Raw genomic sequence first — 27,943 nt, forward strand, 5'->3', positions numbered from 1 at the left:
TATAAGGTGCTTCAGACAAACCTTTTCTTGCATAATTCTTGTTCACCTCCATATATTCAACTTCTTAACGTTCTTCAGAGTTAACAAAATGAATTGACGTAATTACATCCTCCAAATGAGAAGAAATCCAGATATTTGTGCATACTAAAGAGCAGGCATTTCATATTTTTTGCATAAAAGATTTTCACACTTTGACAGGCTACTCGGCTGTTTATCTGTTCTTAACTGCTCTTTTCAGTGTTCTAGTTTGGTATTAATCAGCTGTAACTGGTAACATGAATTGTAGCTATCATAAGCCAAAAAACAAAACAAAACAAAACAAAAAAACAATGGCCTTCTTTTGGTGGTTTCTCACATGACAACAGAACTTATATGTTTTAATGAGCCTGAAGAGTTCAAAGACTAAATGTACTTAATCTGAGACCCATATCACCACTGTTTCTATGTTACAGTTAGCCAACCAGTCAGAGACAAAACACTCTTTTACTCTGTATTATTCAGCATTTGGTCTCTGTCCAGAAATCTCTTTCTGAGAGTGTTTAATGACCTGGCAGACATGAAGAGACTTGGCCGGGTCTGAATCACTGCGCTAATAAATAGCTAACATGACCTTGTCAACAAACGGAGCCCTGCCAACTGCACTGAGTCTGGCTGCTAATGCTAAATCCAGGGGTTGAAACAAAGAACGGTGGAAGACTATATTGTCTGATATAATGAGTAAACAAGTTGGTGGGAAATGACACTGTTTAATGATTTAAATGATTCACATTATTTTATTATCGATGTTCATCATCTTTTTTGAGTTTCACTCCAGTAATTAGGCAGCTTTGTAACAAATACTCAGATTCTATTGTTGTATTAACAAATGAAGTAGTCTTACTTTGCTGTTGCTCCTGCTTTTGATTATTAATGTGCAAAATCTTTGTTTTAATGTAGACTGGAATGAAACCATTTAATGCCTTTTTTACCATCACCTTCATGTGTACTGATTGTATTTGGTGATAAAAGTGATTCTAAAATTCGTGGAAATCTTTTAATTTAGATTTTATTGAATAGCCAAGTTCATCATCCAGATTGAATCTAGTGTTACAGAAACACACAGGCTTTTCAGTACAGAGGAAGGTTGGTACTATGTTAGTAAAATCATGTTACCTTTATCAATGGGTCAAGGGATATTTCTATGAAACTGAACCACACACAACATGGGCGTAGATTTTGGTATGGACGGTAGGAACATGTCCCTACCAATATCAAGGTGTTGCTGGATTGTCCATACGAATATTTTTACCGATCTCAAACAATCTATCCGCTTTAACTCCATGTAATGTTAACAGGAAGATCTCTGCAGTTATGATTAAATGGGAAAGAGCAACATATGGGGGATACTCGACCTGATGATCTGGCAACCCTCAACTTGAAGCTGTACACATTGTTGACTAGCAGCAGCTAAGCAGCAGCAGCAGTGGTAGTGGAGTAAGTGAGGTGGAAAATATGAAGTGGTTAGTATTTATAGTTAAACGTTCCAAACGTCACAGAAATTGAAAATTAATGGACAAAACTTAGATCATTTGATATTTAATGTCAGGCGTTAGGTGCTGTTAGCTAATTTGTGATTGTAGCTCAGACATGCTGTTTAATTAAACAATTTAACACAACAACAACATTTTAAAGCAAATTAAGGACATCTGGTCCTTTTTAAAGAAGAACCAAAGTGTCAATAACAGCTGAGCTTAATAAGAATGGTCTGTGATCAATCCAAACATTAATCTTTGAGGTTAGTGGGAGAAATATTTACTATTTAATGCCATCTCTCCCCTTTTCCATGAGTGTATCAGGAGCAGAGTTATTATTGCATATGTGACATTAAGACATGAACATTATTTAGAGCTTGTCCAACTGATTTGTTTGTGACTGTCAGGCATCATTTAATTATGAAAATCCTGTCAGCAGCAGCCTGAACAGCACAGAGAGACACAGACAGGTGAGCTCTGATGTCACAGAGACACACAGAGAGGTTAGCTGCGGCCTCCCAGGTGAGCTCTGATGTCATAGTGAAAGATCTAGTCATATGTTCAGGAGTTGAATGAAAAATAATACAAAGTTTTTGAGATGATTTAAAGATAGGTTTGAGCATCACTGTGGCTCTGTCATGAAACTCTTGAGTTGTGTCACCCAAATCCACAAACTGAAAGGACAGAATCTCAGGTGAGGTTTGAAAACCTTACAGCAGCTAGTTACAGAGCAGCATGTTACCTACAGGTTTCTACACATTAATTGTGACAGTCTATGATATGTTACTTTTAAATGTTAATTTTGGTCTCAGATTTATAGTTAAGTAGTCTATCAATAAAATAAATGTAAAAATCAAAGAAAAAAAATCATGATACAAGTCCGGTTTCAGGCAAGTCAACAAATGCATATTCAGTAAACATTTTGCAGGGTCAGGCTCTTTATATGTGTATGTGTGTGCACACATGTGCCTATGAAAAAGAAAAGGGTGATACATACACAATTACTTTGGCCGTCCAACAAAAAAATGTCCCCACTTAAGTTAAAACCAAACCTACGCCCTTGCCTCATGGTGAGTAAAAACTGTCTGGGCTGGTTCAGTTTACACAGTAAGAGACAGAACTAGCTATTGTGTACAAATTACTCTTTGATAAACTGTAAGGTAGTCATGAAATACTTTGCAATTTTTGAGGCCTAAACATTTCTATAAGTGCATATTTAGAAAACTAGTGAAAAACCAAAGAAATGTGTTCTCATTTATTGAAAAAAACTGCATCTACTGAAAGTACCTTTGAATGGATAATAATCTGGATTACAGATCATCTGATTACATATTATATGCCAAATGGTAGCAGGAGGTACTATAGCTAAAACTTGACCCGGGACATTGAAATAAGACACAACAAAGAAACGGACATTTAAACATTAATGGAGTATTAATGGATTACAGTATTAAGCTTCATTTGGACAGACTTTTTAGGGGAGGTTGAGTATTTAAATATTGTTTGTGCTGATCAGTTCTCCCATTAGATAGATGAAACTATTTTTCCTTATGGCTAAAATGTCCTCCAGAGCAATGACTCAGGTTTACGAGGACCACAGAATAAAACTATTATTATCCACCTAACATCTCCCTGTAATATTAATCCTGTCCAAATGGGGCTTTAGTTCATGGCATGGCAGGACACAATTCATTTTGATGGCTGAAAACACAGATGTACAATCGACTCTTCCTAACTCACTATGTAGACATAAGCACGCATGTATTTCATGGAAAGAAACCATTAAATGGCACAGTTGTTTAGGAACCATGTGTGATAAAAATGATTACTTTGGCCCATTTGGTTCCCATGCAGGTTCATGAGTCTGTTGCATGTTGGTGTGACAGGAGTGCAAGATCATTTTACAAAAGGAAGGGGAATATTTTGAGGACCGGATCAACGTATTTTAACAATCCTGGGTCTGCAGAGTTGATCCACCCGAGGAACTCATAATCTCTGTACAATAATACACCTTAAAAGAAGCCAGAAAAGTAAACAAACAGAAAAAATTAACAGAAAACTGTACAAGGCACATTTGAATTTCCACAGGCGTAATCTTCCAGGGGGGCATATTTAGGTGACATGGCCGCCCCATGCTCTGCAAAGGAGTGCAAAATCCTGGCTCTTTGGTAGCATTGCAAAGGCTCAGAGACCATTAAGGAAAAACAGAGGTGCAAAAACAAAAATCCAGGCATTTTAGAGTTTCTTAAAGGTTTTAAAAAATCTCCGTTTGTTGAAATTAAGACAAACAGAGTCCAAAGTTTCTTTTCTCAAATGGGAAAAGATGTGATAGATCCAAAAACACAGATACATTATCAAAGGTGCTACGTCTGCTGGGTTTTCCAAAAGCTAAACCTGAGAGTGGTCCTGGTGGCCGTTCGTACTGCCTTGTGAGTAGATTATCCGTCCAATCAGAAGGAGCAGGATGCCAACGCACAGCAGGACGGTGGGCTCCTGTTGGATGTACGGCAACTGGTTTGGATGGATCACAATTCGCCTACGTCCACCTGCCACCCCCTGGAATACAAAGGACAGAGAGAAGAAGAGGTTTTAGAGTATTAATGAGAATTATGTTAAAAAATATACAGCATGCTCACACCAAAATAAATGAAAAATCCTTTTTTCAAACAGCAAAAGACTGAGCAGAGACACGACTTGAAAAAGAAAGTCCAGTAGCAAGGAAGGTGAGGTCAATGATACAAAATGTTATGTCATTTTGAGACAATGGGCCCTTGATTTAAGACAGAAGCAGACAAAAACAGGATTCTTGTTTCTGGCCAGCAAATGACAACTGTTAAGTAGCTAAACTTAGCTATGTAGCTAAATAAGCTGACGTTAACGCCATGATTTTGTTGGGAACAATGTGTCTAGCTGACTTTTTAATGTTTTTAATGTTTAAAGATAAACTCAGGTTGCATTGTGCAAGATCTTGTGAGATTAGAAGCATAACTTCCGTGACACATCATCATCATTAAAAAAAGGATGTCAAATTATGAAGGCTCAGATTCTGCAGGTTTTTCTTAGAATAAATCGCAACATCATCTTCGAATAAGAGGAATTAACAAATTAATTCACTTCACTTCTACTGCAGTTTTTGGTTAGGACTTTGTCCTTTGACAGTGTACGCTTGAACTCTCTTTACTGTCTCTGGCTATTTTGAACACCTCTCCATATCCCAGTAAGTCACTCTGGCACACTCGGCGCCCTGTTGACTGAAACACGTGTTTGGTTTTCTTTTCTGCTCTTTATCCATGGAGTCAACAGCCCCTGTGCCTTGGACCAGGTCCATTACTAGAGCAGCAGCAGCTTCTCGCTGATAAGTTGACAGACAAGAAAGGACATTTCCCCTCCTGGTGCAACAGGAAGCTCAGGCCTGAAGAAACTCTTTCCAGAAACAACACAGCTTTTGTCGCTAAAGAAAGGTAGAGAGTTGGGTGGGGATCTCCACTATGAATGACTTGAAAAGTAGCTAGTAATTTTGCTACACTAACAAACACTTCTGCTACTTAAGCAAAAAAAAAAAAAAAAGGTTCTGCTATTTTTAGGCCTTGTGCAAGATACTTACCATATTTTCTCTACTATCTCGAATTCAAACCTACGTTAGGAATGAATCTGATTCATTTAGACATCTTTTTCAATTAAACAAATAGTAACAAAAACAGCTCCCAGTAGTCACTATTAGAAGGCTGCGGTTGTACTATGCAGCTTTTGGGTGTGAAATCCTGGAGGTGTGTGAATGTGAAGCAGAGTTCTGCTTAAATATTCATCCTCAGCTGCTATTGCTCAGATAAACAAACATTTACAAGAATAACTAAGGCTTTTACAAGAGTAGGAAACATTTTTTTCCTTCTGGCAAATAGATGTCCTGTTTTGGCATGAAGCCCTTCAAATACCGCCTGGCCGGATGGACTGTACAATACCATCCAGACATCGACTGGCACAGAAAAAGTCTTTTGCCTCGGGGTGAGACTGTACTATGAAAAACAGGATCTTTACAGCGAGCTCAAGAGAGGAATATCAAAGCCGTGTGGTTTAATGTGAAAAGTGAGCCAAAAACCAGAGAAACCCCTGATGCCAGAGGAGGAAACAGGTGAGGGGAAGACCAGTTAACCCTGTGATGAATCACAGTCTGCTTCTAATTCTGCTTCTGACTCAGACCCATTTGTTTGACTTGGTCAAACAAATGGGTCAGAGATGACCACAGAGCTGGCACAGCCTGCTTTTTTTTCAGAATACAATATTGAACAAGTCTAGACCCCGATTTCCTGTAAACCAGTTTGACCTGAAGCCTAATAGATTCATACAATAGAAACTTATTCATAGCACCTCAAAGATTATTAAAAAAAGAAATGCATTGTAGAAGAGATAGAAAGACTAATTACATCCACAGTAGCTGAAGACCAGAATGCAAAGCACCTAGAGGACGTACATGTATTGAGTTTCAAACCTGTGTTCAAACATATGGACTCAAACGCTTGAGGCATGACAGGACGCCATTAACTGTGAATTAAGGCACCATGACTTAAGACTCAAAAGCATCCCAGCAATGAGACCTGGGGAAGGTAATAAAGCTTTATAGCAACTTTAGCAATGTTAAGCAAATATCCTGATGTGCTGGAGAAAAAAACAATCCAACTGGTTTCCTTGTAAATTGGAAGCACCACTCTTTTCTACTCCAACTCAATTATGGAGACATACTTAAATTGATGTGACTTAACTGAGGAAAATGTGATCGTCATGATCAACGGCCTCCTGATTCTCTATCATATAATTTCAACAAGCTAGCGGGGCTTTTCCCAAACGTGTTGGCTAGCTAGATAGTGAGCTATATTCGATGGAATCCATTTTTTAACAAAAACATTTTTGGCTATATCAATCATGACCATATTTTTTATTATTGCATGACAACATTGGGAACAAATCTCCATAAGAAATGTCTGGAAAAACATGGTATTCTGACATGATATGTTTTCCACTTTTCATGGGACGTTAATTTTCCAGGAATCATCACCTAATTTTTTTTTAAACTTTAAATCCACATTTTTGGAGACAACAACATAGGAAGTAATTGAAATTACCAAATACTAATTTCAGTGCTGCCAAAACTGAGCCTTGATTTTCCTGAATATCATCAAGAGACTGTTGTGTTTGGCTACAAGTGAAGACCAACTCTCCAAACTTTTGGGGGATTTGGTTTCATGTCCACCACATGAACTTCAAGAATCATCATAAATTAACACTCGTGTGGGTGTACAAGCTCAGGTGAACTCTGAACGCATTAATTCAGCCTCCTCTTTAATTCAGCAGTACATGGACAGCAAAGGGTGTTGACATCACAACCTAGAGCTTTGCTTTTGTTTAGGGCAGAAAGTTCAAGTGGATTTTTAACAGTGGAGGGTTGTGATTTTTCTTCAGTGATTTCTTTTCCCAGGTTACACCATATATGGCATTTAGAGATTTAATTATACTTCCTTGTTTTGAAAACACTGACATTATTAATGCTCAATTGCTTGCGGCCGAGTTTATGATATTACACATTAGAGGCTTGTCTCTCTTCTAAGCAGACAGAGACAAGCTTTGTGGTTTTAAAGCTGGCAGTGTTTCTGTGCTCTCTCCTCACCTCATGAACCACTGCAATGATTTGACTGTCAGGATGGCCTGCAGTTTGCAGAATTAGGGGAGGTACCTTGCTGGCAGATTTATGAGTCTCAAGATATGAAGCAAACTTACTGATAGCTTCTTTCATTATTCCATGCTCAATTTGTTGATCTATTGATGTCTAGATACCTGACTATGCCAATAGGAAAGGGGTTAGTCAGCTGGTTTTGCCATTTTAAAACTAGTATATATATTGTAAAGCATGTATTTTTAGTACCATCATGCCCAGTACAACCACAGCCTGGACACTGAGCAGCTCTACTGGAGCGCTTGGGGTTTAAGGTGCTTTTGAACAAGGAACTGCATCTCCCAGATATTAAAGAATATTGTACAACTACATCTGATTAATCAGGTTGCCTTTACTTGCCCAAAAATGCATAATGCCATCTGTGGATGTCCTTCCACATTATATCCTGCTCTGTAGTCACGGTGGAGCACTTATTATATTTTACATCTACAGCCAATGAAAGTGAAGAAGAAACTGTCAATTTCGACACAACAGGAGGATGTGGTGTACCTGGGAGGAGTTGACACTTGATGTATGTGGTTTAACACAATTGACGCAAATATACCTGACCAAAATCTGTAGACAATGTGTCTCAAACCACCTACTGTAAGGCTCAAATTGTGAGTGATCAGATCATTGTCCTTCTTTAAACTAATCCCTACTACTACTTGATTTAATGATTCAAGGGGACTGACATTTTAGGAAATATGCATATTTGCTTTCTTGTCGAGTGTTTGATGAGAAGATTGATACCACTCTTGTGTCTGTGTCTTTAAGTATAAAGCTAGAGGCAGGAGGCAATTAGCTTAGCTTAGCATAAAGAGTGAAAGCAGGAGGAAACAGCTAGCTGGACTCCAAAGTGGTCCAAAGTGTGAACAATTACAGCTACCAGCACCTCCAGAACTAACACTTTAACATGTTGAATTTTGTTTGTTTGATCCAGTAATATCAAAACAAACAGTTGTGGTTTTATGGGGGTTACTTGCTGTAAGTATCTCTTGCTGGGTGCAGTGACTTCATGGAGTCCCTGTTGACTTCCTGGCAAACTCACAATGATGAAAGGACTGCAGGAAGTCACAAATGAGATTCTTTGTGTTAATTATATACTATACTTAAGATTTAGGTGCAAATATGTGTATTTTTTAACTTTGGCTAGCTGTTTCCCCCTGCTTCCAGTCTTTATGCTAAGCTAAGCTAACTGCTTCCTGGCTCTTTGCTCACAGGCTTGATTGTGATGTTGATCTTCTCATTTAACTCTCAGCAGCTTGTTATAAGTTGTTCTATTTAAAAACCCAATGACTAGCAATCTGTTTCTTTTGCTGTTATTTGCAGGGGGAAAGGTTACAGTAAATCAGGTGTTCAGGGAATAGAAATAATATCTAAGATTAAAAATACCATGTAGACAATAGAGCTGCTCTGTTATTTGGATGATTGATCGTATTTCTCAGTCAAGATGAGAGGTTGGAACTGTAATCAGAAGCAGATGTTCACCTCAGCTGACGAACTGCAGGCTGAGAGTCTGACATTAAGCCAAAACTGGTTTCACCAAACACTCTTGATTTTCAACCCTTTACCTCAGGATTACAGAAAAGGAAATACACACACGTGCGCGCGCACACAGACACACACATACACACACACATTTGCGATCCTCTAATAGTTTTTCACATTTGAACCTTTACCTCAAATAACCCCTTCCATTATCTGAGAATAGAAAACCTGCTGCCACAAATCATTTTCCTGCTGTCACTGCAACTCTTGCAGACTTCTAACAAGCAGTTCATCTGGCACACACGCACACATCCAGGCACCACAATGTACAGTACATGCACTGACACATGCACACCGTGCTGCTGCGGTGATGCAATGGGAAAACACTTATAAACTTACTTAGAAGAAGCAAAACATGCTCAACACAAGAGACAAACCAAACAGGCAGTCAGCCAGTGAACTTCTTAGAAATTCAGTCAACCAGAAAATCCACCTGTCAAGTCAGTAAGTCAGTGCACCAATGAAGCAACTGAACAATCTTATAGTCGATCGATCAAGCAAGATGATACAGCTCGTCTACTAGTTTTCTTTAAATAACTGTTTTCTTTAAATAATTTCCCAGAACATCTAATATTCTCAATATCTCTATGAAGATGTAATGTATGTAAATGTACATTCTCTATATTTCTGTCTATTCATATTGTTGGCATATGGTGCCATGATGTGATTATGTATAATGCTTGATTCAATGAGTGATGTAAGACTGTAGTGTGACCTGATTGGTCCATGTTGGTCAACCAACCTATTTAAGATGGTCTCTCTTTTTGTCTTGTAAAATAACCTGATAAAGGTCTGTTTACCAAAATGTTGTTCCCAATAAATCATTTTAAATTGCAAGTGAAGAAGACAGTACAGGAGTTCTTTGTTCTACTTAAGTTTCAAGTGTCTGCAAGCTGATTGTGTAATGCAATTACTAGAAACATAATAACATTTGACTGGAAGGGAGGGAGTCTACAATTTAAGGATAGCTTTGCAAAATGGATGGCAGAATGTAAAATGTACTGTAAGCGTTTGGTAGAAAAAGATAAAACACTGGTATATATTGTGAAAAATAGAAGCATGAGTCAAAAACAATTACTCACAAACACAACAAAACCAAAACTTAGGAGGCTTTTAGCAGTGTCCCGACTCCTCAGTATTCAACTTGCTAGTCAGAAAACCTGCAAAATCAATGCAAAAAATTGACAAATAATAGCATACGAATGGGGGTTTTCTATTACATGGCTCTCCTTTCTGCAATCTCATGTATTTTACATATTTTCCACATCTGTTTGGGTTTGTAAACCACAGATTTTGCCCCAGCACTTTGGTAAAGACACATCTCTGACAGTGAAGATTTCAAATTTCTCATCTTGTTTTCTTACTCTTCTTCTCTCTTTCTTTTCACAGTGGAAACATTGAGTCAGCCAGTTCCAAAAAGCTCATGTGATTTTGTTTGGTCACCACAACTTACTATGCTGCCTCTTAAAAATAGCTCTCTCAACAAGGCTACACTTACAGGCGCACACACCAAACAAGCACACATACACACATACACACACACACACACACAATGCAAGCTGAGTCTGGCTTTGTTATGTTATTTCTCTATCGTTCTTACTCTCACTGTGTTTCTGCTTTGTAGTGCCACTATGCAAACCTCACCAAACGTTTCAACTTTTAAAATGTTTATCAGGAGATTTGCTGAGGTCAGAGCATGCATCGCAAGTTCACATACAAAAAATTCACACACACACAAACACACACAGGTTGCATTTGTGATGTTGTAGTTCTGAATCCAATAAATGACCTTTGTCCCCGTCATCTCTTTTACTATCTTCTGTTCTTACTTATTGCTTTTGTCCTCTTCCACAAACATTCGTGGCTAACTTGTCACTGCAAAAATATTTAATCAAGCTTTTATGTGCTCTACATGTGTTTCTGGTAAGAGTGCCCATCCCTGTTACTAGCTGTCATAATGTACACTCAATCCCTGCACCTTTAGTTGTCACCTTCTGTAATTTCACAACATAATAAAATGCAAACAAGGTGCTCTGTGCATGGATAATGAAGGAAATCCCAGCTCCCCTGCAGGAACTACACAAGTAGAGCAAGGTGTAGTTTCACACTGAAACAACACAAGAGAAAGTAAGTGTGTAGTTCAACAGAAGAACATCTGTGTCAGGGGCAGTTATTTTAACCTCTACTGAAGGTTTCCCTCATTTAACCTGACATGTCAACTAGAAGGTCCAATTCATGCAATATACAGTCCTAATCTTCCCTAGGTCCACATTGTGTCACTATATGTTTAAGAGTTTCATAAGATTAGACAACTTATCTTCTTATCTTTGTGTTTCCCACCGAAAAAGCTTTAAAATTTAGCTCAAAATGCAAATATGCCTGCAAGTCAGCGAATGTGAAAAGTGATGTAGAGCTTAGAAGTTATTTAAGGTTGGTGTTTGTGCAATATGGATTCCTCAGCTTGTTCAGAAAAGCCAAGAAAAGTAATAAATGTAGTGATGCTGACATAAATATTCTAGGGCTGCACCTAACAATTACTGTCATCATCGATCAATCTGATGATTATATTCTTGATTAGTTGATTGAATGCTTTGTCTATAAAATATCAGAAAATGTCAGTTACATGTTCCCACAGCCCGAGGTAATGTCTTTAAATGTCTTGTTGTATTTCGCCAACAGTCCAAAACTCAAAGATATTCAGTTTACTTTCAAGAAACACATCAAATCCTTACATTTGAGAAGATGTAACCAGAAAATTGTTGACATTATTGCTTCAAAAATGACTAAAACAATAAATTGATTATCATAATAGTTGCTGATTAATCTTCTGTTGATCGTCTAATGGATTTATCGTCTTACAGCTCTAATATATTCTCTTCACAAACTGTCCTAGAGTCTCCAAACAAGGCATCATACTTTCTTTTGCTCCAGAGAATGACAAAAGGAAATCTGTTTAAATCAACTCACAACACACAGGACACGAATTCAACATAAACACACAAATACTACAGTAAATTTGTATTTAATAAATTCTGCATTGCACTGATGGAAAGAGCAATACTCGTTACTCATGGTTAAACAAGGGTTAAAAAACCTTCTCCTACTCTGTCACACACACACACACAAACAAAAACACAGGAGCAGCCAGCCAGTGACACCCGACTGGTCCACAATGTTCCTCTGAGTTATTTCTGTCTTCAGGACAAAGGGTTTTACCTCCTACTGAAAGATGACAGAGCGTGTTGGAGTTTGTTTGAGTGTGTGTATGTGTGGGTGTGTGTGTGTGTCTGTGTGTGTGCGTGTGTGTGTATATGTGTGTGTGTGTGTGTCTGTCTGTGTGTTTTGGCAGGATAATTAGACCTTGTGCTTTGCTCCCTGAGAGCTCTTTAACCACAGGGCTGAGCAATAATGAATCTACACTGTCACGGACACTAGGCTGTCACACCACACACATACGGACACCATACTGAGCACGTTTACAGATGTTTGAAAACAAACACACACACACACATTGTGTAAATGTTTAACTGAGAAAGAAGGAGAGAGGCTGGATTAAATGAGGACAAAGGAGAGAGAGCCAGGAAGATTACTGAAAAACAAATAATTACTTATCGTTATATTAGTGATTACATACCGCTGTACAGGTTTCCCCAACAAATAATTAATCAACTCAACACTGTTTGTACGGAAAGTGGTTTAAATAAGTGCCTTGCTAATTTTTCTGTCAATAAAACAAGATGAAGTGAGAGGAAACACCTTTGTGCTTCTCTGTGTTTGTGCAGATGATATGAGTCATCTGAAAGCCTATACAACCTGAAGCGATGCAGCTCTGCCACTTGGCCGACGCCTTCACACGATGAAGCTGATTAAAGCTCTTCTGTCAACTATGACACGCACATAAAGGGCAGCTCAGCATGCAACGGTATTGTAATGAAGGGTTGGCGATTGTGGGGAGGGAGGACTTGTCAGATTCTGCTGAATTATCCCTTTAAGTAACTTTGAACCCTTATAATATCATAAATTCACCCATAAAGTAGCATCTTTAGTATTAAATGGTCATAATTCTTATATTATCGTGTCTAATCTTTGGATCTCAGTTGAAAAAAGTTCAGCTCAAGGACAAAACTTCTCTTTGATGTTCAAAAAATAAAAGAATCAGAGTTCTGAGCAGCAAAATGTACTTTAATGCCGGCAAGAAAGGAGAACAATATATAGTGCACACAAGGCTCACCACATATGTCCTGGCAAGCTGACCTTCAGCCTCCAGTTTTATATCTTTTGTCTTATATAGGGCACGCCTATTGTCCAACCTCTTCATACTAGCCAATTACACCATTATGATCTCTCTACATCACCTGGTGCAGTGACCCAAAGTCCCAAAAATAGGTTTTTTTGGGCTGAACTGGACATGCCTGGCATATCCAGTTCCATCCAGTCATGTTCTTCTATTTTTTATAACTGCACCTGGTCACTTTACACCACTATTTCCAATCCTTCTCCTGGCTATCATTTCTCCACAGCCACTCTTGCCACCCCACACGCCCATTTCTCATTCCTTTCCCAAGGCCACTTTAACACTGAGTATAATACAAACACACTTACAAATTTTATCCAGTGCACTGAATGAGATTATTTTTAACATACTTTGTGCTCATATATCAATCACAAGTTTCTGTGAGGTATACATTCAATATAATGATAATTCAACACACTTCTTCTTAATGCTTGTCATTTTAACAGTAATCATTTGCATTGTATTTTACCTTTCTTTCAGTGCATCATAAGTCTAAAATAAAATTACACAACTATATAACAATATCACAAAGTCAATTTTCTCTACTTATTAAGAGGAACAGTTATCCATTTAGTTAAACATTTGCCTCCATGTCCAGCTGGGTTTCTTTGATGATAGAGAGGACGTTCGTGACTTTGGTGAGAACTTTCCTATATTTGTCCTCTGGCATCCTCCGAGCCCACCACAGAGATGTGATTCCTCGAGCCTCGTCATGCCTGAGACACTTTCAAAAGGAGGCGTTCAGCAAGAAATGATTCATAATGATTCGCTGTGATTCGCCTATCTTACTCAGACTGTTTGAAGTGTGAATTTTTTGACATTGTTGAGAACTTCTTCAAAGTTGTTATCCCTCCAGTGTGTCTGGGTTCGATCCGGGCCGCTGGTAGGGTCACTTATTCAAGTAGAGCTGGTCTCAAGAGATGGATCAGATATGATGATTCACAAAGACTCCAGGGATTGGTTACAAAACGCCAGAGTGTTGCGTGGAATGAGGGCACTAGGGCACGCGCCACAATCCAGGCCTTGCGATGGAAGTCTTAGTCGAATGTTTGATAGTCATCATTTGCAAGTAGGTGCAGCAGCCAACAAAACACACCCCTACCTGTCAACAAGCCAGGTTGTGCCTTGACCCGATGCCTTGCATGGGTTTGGTTCAATGCCTGCTTTGCAAGGATTGGATCAGGTTTCAGAGTAGAGGATCTTAAGGACTGAGAGATTTGAGGATAAAATATTTCAGTTGCTGGATACTCTCCGACAGTGGGAATGACAAGCAAACTAACTATGATAATCTGCACAGAGCCGCTATTCTCATTACTTCAGAGCAGCCAACTCGGTCCTCGTTGGTTCACAGTTGGGCAGGAGAGGAAGTAGACAACCTCCTCGCTGGCATCGGAAAAGCACAAATAGGGTTTATTTTTAAAGTTATTTGTTTTCGGGGAAAAGAAAAAAAAAAAAGTCAAATAACAGCACGCAGGTCAGGGCTTGTAGCATAGCGAGATTACATCGCTATCTGATGCTCCATTCTGTCTATCTCTGTGTCATGGATGTATAAATAGCTGGAGGTCTGTATGTCTGTTGGAGGCTGAGCTTTGGATGAGTGGTCAGCGCAGTTGTCAGTGGTCTGGTAGATTGGGGTTTGAGACCTAGTGAGGGAGCTCTACTTTGTAAAATAGTTCATTGAAGAACACAGAAATATCCTAAAATTAGAAGTGTAATACAGGATTGTTACGCCTATTTCCACTTTAATTTGAATACAAATACAAATAATTTTGCTGCCTCAACAAATACAGATACAGATACAAATACTGGGTTCTCCGCATATCCCTATTAGGTAGTATCCAAATGTTTTGCCCCTCTTTCTTCAGCTATATGTTTCGCTGCCATGGTCATGTCAGGACTAATTTTTTCAACTATTTGTTGTTTCTTGGCAGAACAAACGCAGCTGAACTAAGTTTCTGGTTTGTTTCAGCAACAAAAGGCTCCTCCCTACTCATACTGATGATCAAATATCCCAATTAAAAATCCGAAAAACCTGAAATGCGTCTTAGTTTACTGTTATGAAATCATGTGTAACTATACATGTACACTTGTCCGCAGCAACACCTGGCAAGAGAACAGGGAACAAGCCTCCATGTTCCTCTTTTCGCTGCCTCCTCATTGTTCTGCGGCACGAACAAATACACATGCGCACTCTTTCTGGGTAATTCTTCACAGAAGTTCACAGAGGGCTTACCACATTCAAACTCACACACTTCTATTCTTGTCTTTCTCTTTGTCTTCCCTCGTTAGTGTGAATAAGTGTTGAGTCACAGCCTTGAATCATCACGTTCTCACATATTTCTCCAGCCCCCCTCTGTGTTCCTCTGCTCCTGAATCACAGCTCCGAAGGCCAAAGCAAACTTTGCTTTGCTTTGCATGAAAAAGTTCATAAACAGAGTGAACAAAAGTCTTTTCTGACGTCACTGAGAGTAAACGCCTGATTTCCAGGACTTCTGTGCCTAACTTGAAATATCCAAAGAGCATACAGACATATAATTGATCACAGAGAAGGCAAATAAATGCAGTGATTGATCATCAATAGCTGCAAGAACACCCAAAACTGAAAGATGGATGGGTAATTTAGCTCTGTTAATGATGGGTTTTAGAGCCACGTGAACATAAGTGCACTCAAATAACACCCTTAAAGGGGTTTTGTGCTTTTTTTGTAAAGGTTGCTTGTGCGTTTTTTGGGAGAGACAAATGCAGAAGCAAGAGGGCAGAAAGGGTTAACCGTCTTCTTGTTTGATGCTCATTAGCAACCAGAAGATTAAACACAGTGGGCAAAACACGACTGCTCGGCTTGAGAGTTGTAGCTTTATCGCTGTTAAGCTTTTGGCATTGAGGCTACATTTGAAGCTCTTCGCTGAGATGAAACAGTTCTGTCGTGCCTTTTCATGACTTCTTTTTTTTTTTTTTTAATCCACTTCTCTGGTGTGATTAAAGAGAATTTAACCCAGCACTGATTTCCCTCCCACCCTCCCCCCTTCTTCCTGTCTTGTTTCCTAAAGCTGGACTCAGCTCTTTGATAGAGGAGTAAATAAAACTGTGATGATGCAACATGAAGAAATGTTGCCAAGGAAACAGAAGCCAAGAGGAAATAAACTCTTACTGCAGTTAAGCAACTTTACAACACACCCAGTCTGACTGATGGAATTACATCCACCGCAATAATGTGATTATTTCTTCAGTAAGCCAATAGTCTGACTACTACAAATGTCATTTCATGTCATAATCAGAGCCGGATTACCCCTCCATCTATTAAAATAGTGTTGTCTTATAAATCTGCTTTTTTGTGGTGTTTTGATTCTTAGTGCACACGCGATTAACCAAATTCAACATGTCTAGTGTAGCGATGGAAAAAATAAAAATATTTCGGCGCAAAAATAAATAACTTTCTGTTCTTGTGTGACGAGGAAACAAGTCGGCACTTTGAAACACCTCAGTCTACATCAGTACCTTTGTAAGCCAGCCACAAAATAATCAGCTAAACCACTGCTACTGAGGCTTGCAAATGAGCTCCACTTTTCTAATGAGAGCAGTCAATGAGCTTCTCTGGGTCTCACCACATTTTAAACACCCAATTTGTACCACTAAGTTTTGTTTTTCTTTCTTTCCCACTGCTGGGAACTGGCTGAGGGCTTTGCAGAGGAGAACAGAGCTGCTTTTCCCCTCTCTGTGTTCAACAAGTTAATTTTCTGCTCCTCTACTATTGAGTTTTTTTTTTTTTGTTTTTTTTTAATCATATGGCTGTTTACATGTTTTGGGTGTTTTTAACTGCAGTGGTTACTGTGGCATCTGGATTTTCTGCTGCTTCAGGCTGTCTGCTTGGTTATTTTCTGATCAAAAGTCATTTCGTTTTTCTCACCCCGAGCGCAGTGGAAACAGCCAGCTGGTCACAGCCTCCCGCAGATCACCCACGGCGCCATTTTAGGGGCATTTTTTTGTCCTAACCTCCTCTTTTTTTTTCATGCCCTGCTGAGCATGTAGCTCATTTACAGCCGCATTCTGCTTTACATTCACACAGTTATGCAGCCGCTGTTGTGACTTGATTTCGGGTTTTTAAGTGATTTAATAAAAACTGACTAGCCAATTAGGACAAATAATATTTGTGAATCATGCTAGATAGGGACGTTAATCTCTGAACAAACAGTGATTTCCCACATTCACACAGTCCTATCTAGACTGAAATAACTTAACCCAACCGCAACAAAAGAGACTCAGACAGAATGATGTTGGATTTGATAAAATTGATAAGTCATTAACATCCATTAGCTAACCACAGTCCTCTTCTGTCAGCTAATTAGCGGCTCCACTACATCTGTTGAATGTTCAGCACTTTGATCAGGAGCTCCACAAATGTGGTGGTTTCTTTCTTATACTCGGATCCCCTCTCCCACACTCTCATTCACATACGCACACACAAACAGTGTCTATGATCACTGACCCTTAACATGAGCACTCTATTGTAGTCGTCTCCAATGAGTCGGAGTTCTCGTCCGATTGCCTCCGCCTGCATGTCCCCTGCTGCGTTTTGTTGCCTCGTGCTAGAGGGGCTGGGAGAGATTCCTGGAACAGAGAGGAAAAAAAAAACATGCAGACTTTGCTAATATGATCAAACGAAGAGCTTACAATAAGTATTGTATGTTACAAACACTTAACTTGGTAGCTCTGGGTAATACTTTTATTCAGTACAGTTCTGCAATAAAGAATTAGTAAAGATGAGTCTCCAATGACACAAAATACAGTTTTTGTCAATGACATTGGATTACAAGACACTGCAAACATCAAAAAATACAACATGCATCTTCCAGTAATACATACGGTATACAAAACATCACTTTACTTATGTGAAAATGGTCTAATACATTGTACACTGAATAGCAGGGGAAAGAAAAGAAATACTCCAAGCCTGAATTTTATCCTGATAAAGGTCTTTTTGTCATGTCCCAGGCTTTTGTATTGAAAATACATGTTGAACCAACTGGCGACATTAATATTAACCAGAAAGGGTTTTGATTCTGAATAGTTTTTTAGGTTGCTCTGCCTGCTGCAAACACACGAGTATCACAAAAAGAACATTTAGTAGGCAAATCTTTTAAATCTATTTTGTATTTATCAGTTCTGAGCACTTCCTTTTGTGACAGATGTGTATTTGTTTGTGGCATAAAGTCGTCTTGGGCCGTATGGCATCACCTGACCTGCAGTTCAGGCTGTGGCCACTACACCAACACATCACATAACATCACAGCCAAATCTGCTCTCAGGGTCATGACTGATTCATCCTTTGTTTTTTGAATCTTATGACAAACAGTGAGGACATGTGACAGAAAAGCAAACAGGACTATTGAAACCAATTAAAAACGCTAAAACTTCACATGTGATTTTTTTTGTGAGACATTCACATGTGATGTGCATGTCCAGCTTTCAGGAATGCATGTCTGGATCATCAGCAATAACATTTTGAGGAAATGAGACAGACAAGTGGGAGTGCGATTCAGGATTGGGTGGTTCACAATATCAACAGAGACTTTTTTAGTCTTGACCCAGTTGAGTTTATTTGATGTTATAAAAGATGCAAGCTCACCAGGCTAAGATAAAAAACCACAGAGGAGAAGTAAATCAGAGTGCTTATTCATCTAGATGAAAACAACAACAAAGCAGACACACAAAGCTACTGTGACAAACATCTTCTATTTTATTCATAGTTTAGATAAAAGAGTAGATACCAGAACATTTAAGAAATGGATTTTCATGGAAAGAGTAACAATATTAAAAGTAGAGAACGACCACTACTAGCTGACCAGGCAAAGCAAATGTATATATGTGTTTGTGGTTATATCTTATATTTTCAATATGAACTACAATATGACTATGAAAGGCTCTGACCTCTTACCGCTCTTCACTTATGACTCATGCACACCCAGACTTAATATTTCTCACATCCTCCAATATTGAAGAGACCAATACAGCGAGGAGGCTCCGTTTCGATCAGTCCATCAGTGTTTTCTGCACTGCAGTGTCAAGTGACTCTGAGGTTTGGTGTTGTGTAATTTTGAGGTTGGTTGTGGAAATATTTGCTAGACGAGCCTTAATTTTTAATTAAATTAGTTCTTTAACAACCATCAAACTTTTGGGGGTGGTCTGCCCAAATTAAAACTAATTGTTTGACCATTGAAGGTTTAGGATTTATTATATTTTTGGACCACCATATTGCTTTGAAGGTCAGCAGACACTGTATTTTGAGGGTTTCAGTCGTATACCCTGTCATGCATTGTGCCTGGATTATTTTAACAAGATTATATTATTATAAACATGTAATTAAGTATTAAGTATGTATATATGCTATAACGTATACTTAAAATGTCCTGTATAAGAAAGGACAGAGCAGACTCTATCTGCTGAGGAGACTCGGGTCTCTTGGAGTGCAGGGGACGCTCCTGAGGACCTTTTTTGACTCTGTGGTAGCATCAGCCATCTTCTGTGCTGAGGCAGCAGTGTCTTCTTGACTTCTGACAGTCCTGGGATGCCCCCTCAATCCAGTGGAGGTGGTGGGAGAAAGGAGAACGACGGCTAGGAAGTTATAACAGGAAGTGATAACAGGAAGTTATCGTCTCTGATGGAGAACATGACCCACTCACACTCGGACAGCGCTGGGCAGCTCCATCAGTGACAGGCTGCTTCACCCGCAGCGTGTGAAGGAGAAATACTGCAGGTCCTTCCTTCCTGCTGCTGTCAGACTTTACAATCAGCACAAGTAGACCGCACACACCAAAACTGACAATTCATTCATGTGCAATAATGTGAATTCAACCAGTTCAGTCTGTCTTCTTATTATATTTTGCTTTTTTAGTGTTTATTTATTTAATATATCTTGCTTTTTTACCGATGCTTCTTCTTAGTGCACTATCCCATTTGCTACTGTGACACTGCAAATTTCCCCACTGTGGGACTAATAAACGATTATCTTATCTTATCTTATCTTATCTTAATTGGTTGAACTAGCAGCACCTAAAAGTTCTATATCGTGCAACCATGCTGCAGGGGGAACAGTGTCTTGGCTCACAACTCGTGGTTTTTCTAACACTGAGGAAAAAGTTAAAAAAAAAAAAAAAAGGCAAATTAACATTTCGTTTTGCTGCAGTCATCACTGAATTTGCTCCTTGTAATTGAAGATGAAAAATTTGGTGAATTCTGGTTTGAAATCATTCTTTATTTACCCAGAGTATATACCGAATTATTCATACTTAAGACAGACAATAATTAGTCAGCTTTGTGCTGCCTATGATTAGATTTCAGTCTAGACTCTATTTATTACATCAAAGCCTCAGGCAAAATCTATTTTTGTGCAACCAGCCCCAAGGTTGTGTTATAATTAAACTGCGTGAATATAAATCAACCAAAGAAAAACTGCATCACAGTCAGCTGTTCCAGTGTGTCTGCGACTGAAGGAACCTGACTGTAGATGTGATCTTGCTGCTGCAGTAGGAGGAAGTGTTGTGATAGGAGCTGTAATCATGCTGTCACAGAGCGACAACAACAAGTTGATAAACTGATCCTCCTGACGCTCCGATGCTCTATCTCGCTCTCTCTGACACACAAACAGGCATTCTTGATACCCGAGACTTGTTATTCGTTGAGGACCATGTTATTTTGCGTACGGTACGAGTGTGTTTGTTTTCATCTCCTATCTGTCCTATCAGATGGACGTAGCAGAATGAATGAGAAGCGAGGGGTTTCTGTCTGCGTTTTACAAAAGACCTGCAGGCCTATTTTGACTGCGACACACACACTGAGGCTTATTCTGATTGGCATACTTAATGACTGACACGCACACACACTTTTATGCACATACGCGCGCGCAAACGCACTCACACGCACACACACTTGCTGGTCTGTTTTGACTGGTATCTTGTCTGTCTGGCTGTAAAAAGAACAGAAGAGACAGAAGGCAATCAGTCCGGCCAATCACTGCTATTATAAAAAGCAAAGCCTTATGTACAGAGCTTGAGACAATATGCTGAGGTTTCCAAAGCCACGGGAGATTATGTTTCTTAAAAAGCGCTTTTATCCTGGAGAAATACAAACACAGATAGATACGAATGTGGTTAAACACCATTTTCACACGTTTTTTACATCAAGGATTATGTGTTTCTTTCCGTTTTTATAAGGGTGAACAAGCACCTCAAGCAAAAACGACATTTGGAGAGTTTGAGAAATGAGTTAAGTCTTCACAGGATGAGAGGAACCATAGTGGATATGTTTGTCATCCACTGCACGAACGCTGTAAGGGGATGCTCTCTTTTTGTTGTTTGTTTTTTGCCGAATCTCAGCCTCATGGCACAGTTTTTTTTGGTCACCAAGCAACGGGATCGGTTAACTTTAGCCGGCAGCGTCACGGCTAAAAGCAGGAGTTGTGCTGATGTAAACAAGTCCACTGGTGCACCATTTTAGGTTGTTGTTGCTGGAGGTGACAGACTCATGCGTGTCCTGCTGTGTTTGTATCTAAATAAAAAGCAGGCATAAATACTGCATCATGGCTGTACAGAGGGATGAATGTCCAGGAAACACTTTGGTGGCTTCATCAAAAAAAAAAAAAAGCTGATTTTATGTAGGCCAGCGTTGATGAAACTGAAAGAACTTGTGATACGTTTTATACACGATACCAAAGTGTAAAGATTTTTATCGCTACATGTTAACTGACACATCATCTGCTTTCAGTAATTACACTTCAACTATGAGCTCAACTATTTACAGCACTTTCACTTCAACTGAAACATCGGCTCACCACAGTGATTAATCTTCCACTGACATATCAACTGCTTTCATCTCTTCCCCCTCAACTGACAACAACTCCTTTCAATGCTTACTCTTCAACTGATACTTCAAACCCTTTCAGTGCTTCACACTTAAGGAGGAGCGAGTAGATTTTATACATGACACATGTGGAAACAAGTTGTGCAAAGCCTATTGTGGCTCCAGATGGAGCAGCGCGAAATCTGATAAATCTCTCAAGGCGAGGCGGCTTCAGTTGGTGCTGAAGTTTAAAAATGAAAAAATAAATAAATCCAGTCAAAATCTGGCGATGTGGCGTTAGAGAGAAGTGAGATTACCAGACCAACGTAGCCCGCTGCTCATCTCTGCTTTAAGCTAGTGGCTCGAGGCTACATCAGCCGCTACTAGCATAACACACCCAAATCCCTAAATGAGCTGTCGCAAGTTGAGTTGCATTATGGGTAATGTAGGCGGCAGGTTTTGACAAGAAGAATAAAAAAAAAACAGTATGTCTGGTTCCTCACTGCATCGATTTTTGATGTGTGTGTTTTTGTTTTGTTTTTTAACTGTCCATCGAAACGCCGACAATGTTATAAAAGTGCAATAACAAACTGCTGGAGTACTGCTTTAAGTGCTTCATCTTCAACTGTAAACTTATAAATGTCACATGAAAAGGATAATCATTAACTTGTTTACATGGTTTACACTGGTTTAAAAGCTCCAAAGACTAAAGATGTTTAACGATTTCAAATATTCCAACTGAAAGTTTCCAGCAGCGTGTATACATACGTTTTCTTCCAGTTTTGTTAGAAATATGGCCGTACTGATTCCATTTAATATCGCTTAGTTGGTGAGGACAGACGGATTTATGTTTTTAATAGTGATTGATGACTTGCACATGGTATTTTATGTCAGCTAATTAAAATATTCACATGAAGTTGCTGACTCATGCCTTTACTGTGATGGCGCGCACACACACACACACACACACACACACACACACCCACACACACACACACACACACACACACACACACACACACACACACCCTTGGGCGTGGCTCTTTATGGTTGAGCGAGATAGAAGACCCTTCTTCCTTCCTGTAAATCCGATTCAGCAGGATCCCATGAAAAACTGTAAATCCGAGGCAGCAATCCAAACCCAGCAGGTCTAAAAAGCCCTGCTGAGACGCATGAGTCATTCTTATTCACAAAGTTGGTTTGATACTATAAATTGGTTTAACAGGAGGCGAAGGCACAAAACAAGATATATAATGGTGTTTAAACAATATGACAAAGTGCTGTTATGGACGTGTGTTTGTTTCCAACATGACAGTTAAGATTAGGACTTGGATGTAAGGTTAAAACTAATGTGGATGTAAGATATAATAATTAGGGTAAATTTCACTTGTTTTGGCATGGACGACCGTATGAATTTAATATGAGGTAAGGCTTGGTTAGACTTATCCTGAATGGGTTCCGGGGGGTTTCACATGCTCAAAAGCAGTAAAAGTTACTCAAACAGGAAATGGCGTAATTCTACAAAAGAATGAAAAACCTGGGAATCACGAGAAATGGGTTTGGCACTGAGGAGTCATGTTGGTGTATTTAGCATCTGCATGTTTCAGCCTGATTTCGGGCCAGCAGGATGGAGGTGTGCGTGGTATTAGTCATTAAAGCAGGATACAGAAAAAACAAGTCTGACTTACTCATCTGAGAAAGTAGCAAAAAACTAGAGTAGTGGAAACAACTCTCATGAGTAAGACCTAGTGGGAGAAAAAGGGGAGTACAAAAACATCCTGAGTATGTTTTTGTTCATCGTTTTACTATCATTGTTAACATTCAACACCACCACCCGCCCAAACCTCCAAATCTTTGAAAAAGGAAGCTTCAGGGAGCTTGTGCTAGCTCATATCTGGTTTCATATTTTTGCTTTACACCCACACAGCAGCAGCTAAATTTCACAGTGTATAAAGCCAAAGCAGCTTGTATTGGCTGATTCAGGTCAGTAACTTGCACACATAAAAGGTATGGTAATTATTAATATAGTGTCTTGGTGTGCATCCATGTATTCAGACAGTCAGACACCTATACTTACTTTAAACACTTCCATTTGCAGGAACGCAGTTTAACACCTCTTAAAACTGACACAGTCTCGATGACAGATTCAAGCAATTTTAGGGTATTTCAGGCGTGATTAAAAGTTTTTTTTTTTTTTTATTAAGCATAATGATTTTTTTTAGGATATTACAGGTTGTTTGACTTAGTTGATCATTGACTGGATGTCTTATTTCATCACCTATAGCAGCAGCAACAAGGCAAAGGAGGGTGCTTTCATAAGAGCAAAGAATGATGGTATGTGTTTTAATAACCGTTTTCTTTCCGAAATGCATTTGATTTATTTTTAGATGAGTTTCAAATCGTTGTTTTCTTTGTCACTCTATTACTTGTCACAGGACTTTGTAACGATAAACTTATTCACCTGCGTGTCTATTTAGAATTGGCGGTTAATTATCTGTTAGGTATGAAAAGTGCCTGTGCTCACCGTGCTGCTGGTGCGTCCCGGGTCCTCCGCCATGCGCCTCAGCCATGCGCTGCAGGGCGTGACTGATCACCTGGCCGGTGGGGCTCGGAGTCTGCGTGGCTTTGTCAGCCGTCGCTGGCCTCGGGGAGAGCGGGGAGCTCGGAAGCGAGTCGCTCTCGAAGGAGAAATATCCGCTGGATGAGCGGCGGTAAGGGAGATGGAATATAGACCTCTTCTGAAACACGCCTAGGCTGTCTGTAGGGGAGTTGACTTTGGGTCTGCACCGGGACGGCGACTGCGGCTCTCCTCCTCCGGTGGACCCGGGGTGGCCAAAGCTCCGCTCGCCGCGGTCGGTGGCTGGCTTTGAACGGGAGTTTTGCGCTGAGGGTCCGGCGGCACCGACGGGTGGCAGATCTCCTCCGCTCTCCTCTGTCGCCGTTACTGCGGTCGAGCCATCGGGCCGGTTTGGTGGTCTGTTGGATGAACAGAGCGTCACCGTCAACCTGGGCTTTCATCATTCTGCTCAACACAGCCTCAAATCAGCCGCATCTGGAGCTGCAGCTGGATATGTAGCGGCGCACTGCTGCGCCGGGACTGGACCTCAGATTGGAGGTTTTCCTTTACAACAGACCAGATTAACTTCACAGGAAATTTCGCGATGACGCGCAATGGACTATTTTATAAAAACGAATCCGCTTAAATAATCTTAGTCAAAATAGTTTTGTCTTTAATGACAAATTACCATATTCTGACTAACTTCCCGCTGCAGCTGAAGCGTTTTGAGTTGTGTAGTGGGTGTTAAATGACTTATGTGCAGTGAGTGTGTTCCTGCTCAGGCAGTAGCCCAGGTTTCCTGTCCAAACTGGCCGCCCGGCTTGTATTGTTTGTCAGAAATTGCTGATTGCAGCACATCTTTGTTTGACTTGTGGGGGAAAATAATCAGGCATGAAGGAAGCGGCTGGAGTAACTGCGTCACACTCAAACAGACAGAGACACGTCTGTCTCAGCAGACCAGTCAGTCTGGAAATCAAATTGTTCGAGTAGCCTAAATAAATTAACACAATCTTTTAGATTAATCGGACATTTCTGCTCATTTACATTTGATTTATTGAATGAAGGCAAAACAAAATGCAGATACCTCAGCAGATTATTATTCAAAACACTGATTTGCATCAGAAACAATAAATCTTAGAAATTTGACATTTTCCGTTTTAATCACCAAAGTCAGATTCACAACGTGACATTCTAATAAAAGAAATGATATTGTGTTGCAGCGCTTCCTGTTTGTCCAGACTAACTACAGTTTCCCCGGCGCACGGATTCCCAGCGGCAATGACCTACTTCTGTGCCAAAATGACCTAAAATTATAAGCAACTGTTTTTTAGCACCAAGTCTCCATGTGCCGACAATCACACTTTTACGCACCTTTGATGTAAATGGTCATCCTTTTGCTTTTTACGCATTTTTACGCACGGTGGAACAGCGACAACAACCGCACTTTAACTGGACGCGGCGACTGTCCTCCAGCCGTATGAAAATGTAAACTTTCCCTGTGGGTTTCGGTGCTGCTCCGAGCGCTACGAGGAGGGATATTAAGCGTGTCAGGCGGCGTGTAGCGAAACGGCACCAAAGCGTACCGGCGGCTACCACGCCAAGAGGGAAAAACAAACTGAGGGAAGGAAATCCACAACGTCAGTGCCAGAAAACTCGCAAACAAGGCATTTGATCAGGTGTCACGGTACTATATGTGAACGAGATCCGTTCAGTAGCACGTCTGCACCGTCTCAGTATTGAAATGAAGAGGTAGGCTGTAGTTTCTGTGTCTCCGTGGGCAACCACAAAACAGTCGAGACTCACCAGAAAAAAAAGTGACATTCCAGATAACACGATAAGGTTTCACTTTACTATTAAGACAAAGATATTAAAATAATCCAGCAGCTGTCAGACGCACTGAGTGTGTGCGTCTTGGATTATGTTTTCCTCTTCTAACCAAGCGGTACATGTGCGCCTCCCACAGGACACTTCGAGACACTTACAGATGTCCTAAACTGGTAATAAAGTAAGAAAATAACCTACCCATTACAGTCCGGTAATATTAAAATGTACAAAAAAATATAAAAATCTCACTTGAGTTCATAACCTGAAATGTAGAGGTAAACTGAAAGGCAGCTGAACTCTGTGACCTCGATCATAACAAAGCAAACTGTCTCTCATATATGAACAAAAATCAGTTTGACTATTAGAAAGAAAACATCTCCTCACATAAGTCTTGACATTACTTAGAAAGACGTGTAGTGCTCAATCCCCGCATAAAACTGCATGCACTATTTAGCAAATTAAATGCGGTTTATCCTCTGCATCCCTGCAGACAAAGCGACCCACTGGAGAACTTGTTGAGATTATTATTTCACCTCCATGCAGCGCTTATCATTATTAAATGCTCTTAACACAAAAACTAATGTGTTATGAGTTTAATAATAGGAACCGAAGCCGGCGCTAAACACACCGGCGCAGTCTGTGGATCACTGCAAAACGCACTAACATACTCCTATATCCCTAGACAATAGAAGAAACCTCAACAAAGTAGGAAAAAGTCGTTTTAAACTCTGACTGAAGTATTACAGGAGTTTTACAGGGGAAACGGTGCCGTAAAATCGACTGAACTCACTTTTTAGACATTTTCCGAGCACATTAAGAGAAAATACTACAATGTAAAAGCAAAGCTGTTATTAATTTCTTATATTAAAAACACTGCCATTATGCGCAAAAGAGATATCACGGCGTCTGTTTGCAGGGTGACAGCTGACATGCCGGTGAGCACATAGGGAAACTGGATTTTTGTAATGTTAAAAAAAAAAAAGACAACAACACACACGCAAACACACACACACATACACATACACACACAGTCACACACACACACACACACACACAGTCACAGTCACAGTCACACCTCTGCTCCCTCTATCCCGACTCACCTGGACTGCCGGTGCATGTCAGTGGCGGGACATCACTGCGGGCTCCGAAAAATTAAAGGATGACAATGTGGCTGTAATATAAATGATATAAATTCGAGTCCAAATAGGGTCCTCAGGTCCAATATGACCAAATATGTAACTTCCAAAAGTAAACAAAAAACTGTCAAAAGTGAAATAAATCCCAGAGTTCGTGTTTCGGTTTCCTCAGGAGAGATGGTTGAATAACCGTGTGGAAACTACCAGAGGAGGTAAACAAACTCTGTCCAAACAGCTCTATTGTTTCTTCCTCTCTGTTCTCAGTTGAAGGTACTGTGTTCACTGATATCAAGGCTCCTCCTCTCCAAAGTCCCACCTCCTGAGAGGGCGCCTCTTTGCTATTGCTCTCCTCTGCCTCCCCCTACCTCTCACCATTAAATACAACAGTGGCTGATGCCACTGTTGTATTTAATGGTGAGAGGATGCCAAAGAGACAGAAAAAACAACTTAAAGGAAAGTGTTAAATTGTTGTTTTCTGTCTCACTGTGCATTGTTTCACTTTCTGTGTCTGACAGTGACTCAATTACACACAAC

General features: G+C 39.9%; 1 protein-coding gene across 2 annotated transcripts; it reads right to left on the reverse strand.

Annotated features, from left to right (window-relative positions):
- Positions 1-32: 32 nt before the first annotated feature.
- bcl2l11 (BCL2 like 11) lies at positions 33-27,940 on the reverse strand. Of its 2 annotated transcripts, none has more exons than XM_067610611.1 (4): positions 27,374-27,940; positions 24,417-24,868; positions 17,544-17,665; positions 33-4,067 (listed from the first exon to the last, which is right to left on the reverse strand). In XM_067610611.1, exons 1-4 carry the CDS (start codon positions 27,388-27,390, stop codon positions 3,900-3,902), a joined length of 759 nt encoding a protein of 252 aa, XP_067466712.1. In that variant the 5' UTR covers positions 27,391-27,940; the 3' UTR covers positions 33-3,899. The 2 variants fall into 2 exon arrangements, with proteins under 2 accessions (XP_067466712.1, XP_067466711.1); XM_067610610.1 differs by lacking the exon at positions 27,374-27,940 and adding an exon at positions 25,821-26,245.
- Positions 27,941-27,943: the final 3 nt, after the last annotated feature.

This window comes from Thunnus thynnus, chromosome 14, assembly GCF_963924715.1.
Source record: "Thunnus thynnus chromosome 14, fThuThy2.1, whole genome shotgun sequence".
NCBI lineage: Eukaryota > Metazoa > Chordata > Actinopteri > Scombriformes > Scombridae > Thunnus > Thunnus thynnus.